Consider the following 5,029-nt stretch of genomic DNA (forward strand, 5'->3'; position numbering starts at 1 on the left):
CTGGACATGAAACTAGGACAGGCTTAGGAACGAAGGCTAAGAAGTCCTTCTCTGCCTTCACTTTCTCTCTCCAACCTGAGCCCCCAAGCCTCTTGCTGGTGAGTTGTCCCCCTGCCTTCTCCTAAAGTGTTCTCCCAAAGGTCACCCAGGAACCATTTGGTCATACATTTGATGACCAAAGGGGTCCCAGCAACACCAACTCCCAAAGAGCCCTCAGCTTCTCCAGCCCCCAAAGGCCCCCAGCAACTCCATCTCCTAAAAGAACCCCAGCTAAAACTCCATCCCCCAAAGAGGCTCAGCTACACCAGGCCCCAAAGTGGCTTCTACTCCTTCAGCTGTGGACTCCTCCAGCCCCCAAAGAGCTCTCAGCTACCCCAGCCCCAAAGGAACCCAATCAACTTTCATCCCCCCAAAAAACCCCTCAGGCTGCCCCAGCCCCCCAAAAAGGGGCCCCAAAAACTTTCATCCCCCAAAGAAAACCCCAGCCCCCAAAGGGGCCCCCGGGAAACTCCATTTTCCTAAAAGAACCCCAGCTAAAACTCCATCCCCCAAAGAGCCCTCAGCTGCCCCAGCCCCCACAGGTGGCCCAGCAATCCCATCCTCCAAAGAGTCCCCTGCTTTACCAGTTCCAGTCACATGTCCCTTGGGATCCACTGCCCCTCAGGCATCTAAAGGGCTCCCAATAAAGGAAGGCTCCACAGCTCTCAAAGCAGTACTTACTGGCCCAGCTTCAGAAAATGCACCAGTCATCATAGCTCCCACTCAGAAAGGTCCACCAGCCAAGAAGAGTTCACCTCCTGTGTGCTCAGATCCCTCAGCCAAGAATGGTACTAAAGGACCCCTTTCTACAGTGGCTCCTCCAACCCCTCTACTGGCAGTCTCCACTCAGAAAGGCACTTCTCCAAAGGGTCCCTTGGCTCCTCATCCAAAGTCTGAGACATCTACGCCTCTAGCAACAGCGGCTTCTGAGAAGGTCCTTCCTAAAGCTGGATCAGCACCTGTCTCTCCAGCACCCACCCCATCAGTCTCTCTGCCTCTTGCTCCCTCCCCAGTTCCCCCTCTGCTTCCTAAACAGCAACCTCTGCCGTCCTCACCTGGGCTGGTGCTGGAATCATCCTGTAAGCCCTCAGCCCCCGCTGATGAGGATGAGCTGCCGCCTCTGATTCCCCCGGAACCAATCTCGGGGGGAGTGCCTTTCCAGCCGGTCCTCGTCAACATGCCCACCCCCAAACCTGCTGGGATCCCTGCCCCAACCCCCTCTGCCAAGCAACCTGTTCTGAAGAACAACAAGGGTATTTGCCTTGGTTTGCTGTGTGCATGGTGTGTCGCCCACACTCCTCCTGGGGGCTACCCACCATTACTAACCCTAGGATGCGCCACTTTCTCCAGAATATCTGCTTGTGTTTGAACATAGAACATAGAATTAGAATGATCATTTTAAGTGCAACAGCTCTAGGAATGTGGAACAATCTTGGTTTTCATCATTTCAGATAGTCCATTGTGTATCATCTTGTGTAATGGGGATCCAGACTAACCCTGAGTTTCCATCATTTTACCTAACTGATGTGATGTTGAAAACCAAAGACCTTCTAGATCTTAATCTGCTCTAATTTCTACCACATCACTAACCTTGTCCCTGGGCCTGGGATTTGCTAAAATATTGGGAAGCTATTGAATATTGGAACTATTTGAATTTCTGTTCACTTCTTGGAATTAGTAAGGACCAGTGCCCAGGGACTTCCTTTGTTTAAAAGACCTATTTTCCCTAGCCTGAGAATGGTGTAGGTATATGCTTTTTTCCCTCAGTAGTCTATTGTGCTTGGCCTTTCAATTGAGGAAAACTTAAAATATATGAATTATGTTTGAAAGAAATGGGAGAGGTCACAGGACGATAACTAGTAAAGGTGACTATTGGAACTGTAGGTTGGCATCATTGAGAGAATCTTGAAGTACTATTTATTAGGTCAAATTGCTGGGGTCAGTGGCTTGAAAATAAGGCTAAATGTGTGTACATAACTGCTTCTGGCCTCCCCAAACGCAGTTTAAAGGATAAGGGGAAAGTTCCCTTCCTCATCTGCTGCCACAATGTGAAAGTGTTTTTCACTTCCGTGTATCTGCAGACACCTTGTCTGCCAGAACCTTTCTGGGATGGTTGGGCTATTGGATAGTGGTTGGAGTTACATAGGTCATTGGTGTTCGCCTATGCCAAGAAGTGAAGGCCTTGAGGGAAATGAAGCAGTTATAGCATATAAACTGTTCAGCTGAATCTAGTAATTACCTCTCATTTCTGGGGCTGGGTCTTTAAGAATGTATACACACTAGTTTGTGACTTAAGTAGGGGGCTATCAAGCTGACTTTATACAAGTCAGTTGATTTACATTTAACTTTAAAATAAGCCAGTGACCTCTAGTCCAAGCAGGCCATGGTGTGACAAGCCTCCTTTTAATCTCCACTAAAAATTACTAAAAATTATTTTGCCTCCTAGGGTCTGGAACAGAATCTGACAGTGATGAATCAGTACCAGAGCTCGAAGAACAAGATTCCACACAGGCAACCACACAACAAGCCCAGGTAGGTATTCTCTTACTCATTGGTATAAATACTTGGAATAAGGAAGCACTGCAGAACCAGGGTTGACCAGAGAAGATGACTTACATATCTGGAGCTGTAAACTTTCATAAAGGGAAAACCACAGGGGGATTGTGGAATCCAAGTCTTACGTTTCAGCTTACTGTTTTATTTTAGCTGGCGGCGGCAGCTGAAATCGATGAAGAACCAGTCAGTAAAGCAAAACAGAGCCGGAGTGAAAAGAAGGCAAGGAAGGTAATACTTTAAGTTATAAACAAGGACTGGTGCCCAGGGACTTCCTTTTTTTTTTTTTTGAAAGACCATTTCTGATGAAGCAGCTTCAGAGGACAGACTCTGGGTGGGAGTAGAATCGTGTTTAGTTAAAGTAACAGAAGCTGTTGTGGCAGGAAACCCAGAAGTCCTGGGAATCCATTCTGTATTCTTACATAAACTTTTCTTAGCCCAGAAAAAGACTTTCTTTTTGGATGTGGTATTACTGTGGTCCTTACTTCCTGGCGCTGCCTCTAAAAAATTTGAAAACCTGATGTTCTTTTGTTCCTTAGGCTATGTCCAAACTGGGTCTTCGACAGGTTACAGGGGTTACTAGGGTCACTATACGGAAATCTAAGAATATCCTCTTTGTCATCACAAAACCAGATGTCTACAAGAGCCCTGCTTCAGATACCTACATAGTTTTTGGTGAAGCCAAGGTAAGGGAAGTTTTCATGGGAATTGCTCTAGACCAGGGTTTCTCAAGCTCAGCACCATTGATATTTTGGGTCAGTAATTCTTTGTTGTGGAAGGGCTGCCCTATGCATTATAGATGCTTTATTTAACAGGATCACATCCAGTTGTAATTTTAAAAAAGCAAAAACAAAAAAACTCCAGATATTGGACAGATATCCCCTCCAGTTGAAAATCACTGCTTTAAACATAAGCTACTTCTACAGTGATCTATAATCTGAGTGAGGGCAAACTATTTAAAGCTATATAGCTATAGTAAGTTAACCTGAAGTGAGTTTAGAGTGCAAGTTTGGAAAATATGTAAATGATTTCTTTCACTTACTACAGACAGATCTGTTCACATGAATCTCTTATTTTCTGTTCTACAGATTGAGGATTTATCTCAGCAAGCACAGCTAGCAGCTGCTGAGAAATTCAAAGTTCAAGGTGAAGCTGTCTCAAACATTCAAGAAAACACACAGACTCCAACTGTACAAGAGGAGAGTGAAGAGGAAGAGGTATATAAGGAAATCTTTTATACTTTTAATTCTTTCCAGGTAGTATTATGTTTGTATTGATGGGTGGGTTCTATATTGTTTTAGTCTCTTAAGTCCCATTGAGTGAAATAGTTTTTGAGTTAAGACTGACTCCAACAAACTATACTGAAGTTGTTCTTGCCTTTAGTTTATTACATGTGTTTTTCCCTCTCTCTCAGGTTGATGAAACAGGTGTGGAAGTTAAGGACATAGAATTGGTCATGTCACAAGCAAATGTGTCAAGAGCAAAGGCAGTCCGAGCCCTGAAGAACAACAGTAATGATATTGTAAATGCTATTATGGTAAGTGTCCAAGCCTTGATTCCTGACTCCCTGGAGTGACCTGACCAATTATGGGTGACTTGATTTTCTTATGTTTATTATCAGCCAATTAGGAAACCTCATTCCAAAGCCTGTCTTGAGTTGCCTTAAATTTTAGTGACCTGAATTCTGTCAGTTTGCCTATTATACCTCTGATTATCTCTTTTCTCTTACAGGAATTAACAATGTAACCATCTAAAAAGGAAGACCCTTTTTTGTGTGTTTCAAAAGAGTTACTGCAGCTTGGTTTGAAATTTGTACTGTTTCTATCATTAATAAAGTTATGGCTTCTTGTGGGATGAACTCAGTGGGTGCTTGATCTCTTCCCCCCAGAAAGCAAAAAGACTCTAGAAATGAAAGCACATTTATTACTCTTAAGACCTCAGCTTCAGTTGAAAAGATTTAATGCCACAGATTACCCCTTAAAATCTCAGCCTTTTCCTTTCTGGTAAGAAGGAAAGTATTGTATGTACCAGGCTATCTGTTAAGACCTTTTTTTCTTCTTTTTTTTAATCTTTATTGTTGAAAGTATTACATATGTCCTCTTTTATCTCCCATTGACACCTTATAGCTCACCACAGGCCTTTGCCACCCTATTGTGTAGGACCTTCTTGTCTTCAGAGACTACAACTTAATTGTTATATTTCTTGTTTTCAGTTTCTTTCCCAGATGTTAAGCATTATCATATGCTGATTCTTCTTTTTTTTTTTTTTTTCTTTGTTTTTTTTTTTAAATATATTTTATTGATTTTCCACAGAGAGGAAGGGAGAGAGATAGAGAGTTAGAAACATCGATGAGAGAGAAACATCGATCAGCTGCCTCCTGCACATCCCCTACTGGGGACGTGCCCGCAACCCAGGCACATGCCCCCGACCGGAATCG

At 43.6% G+C, this 5,029-nt stretch overlaps 1 protein-coding gene across 4 annotated transcripts in view; it reads left to right on the top strand.

Annotated features, from left to right (window-relative positions):
- The window catches only part of NACA (nascent polypeptide-associated complex alpha subunit), a 13,980-nt gene extending 9,530 nt beyond the window's left edge, over positions 1–4,450 (top strand). For all 4 annotated transcript variants that reach the window (XM_006093613.3, XM_006093614.3, XM_023757958.1 and 1 more), the window contains 6 exons: positions 2,486–2,571; positions 2,746–2,823; positions 3,132–3,278; positions 3,681–3,809; positions 4,007–4,129; positions 4,324–4,450. In XM_006093613.3, the coding sequence (XP_006093675.1) occupies positions 2,486–2,571; positions 2,746–2,823; positions 3,132–3,278; positions 3,681–3,809; positions 4,007–4,129; positions 4,324–4,338 (578 nt within the window). In that variant the 3' untranslated portion in view covers positions 4,339–4,450. The remainder of the gene's footprint in view (positions 1–2,485; positions 2,572–2,745; positions 2,824–3,131; positions 3,279–3,680; positions 3,810–4,006; positions 4,130–4,323) is intronic.
- The last annotated feature ends 579 nt before the right edge of the window (positions 4,451–5,029 follow it).

Source organism: Myotis lucifugus, unplaced genomic scaffold (genome assembly GCF_000147115.1).
Source record: "Myotis lucifugus unplaced genomic scaffold, Myoluc2.0 scaffold_119, whole genome shotgun sequence".
In the NCBI taxonomy this organism is placed as follows: Eukaryota; Metazoa; Chordata; class Mammalia; order Chiroptera; family Vespertilionidae; genus Myotis; species Myotis lucifugus.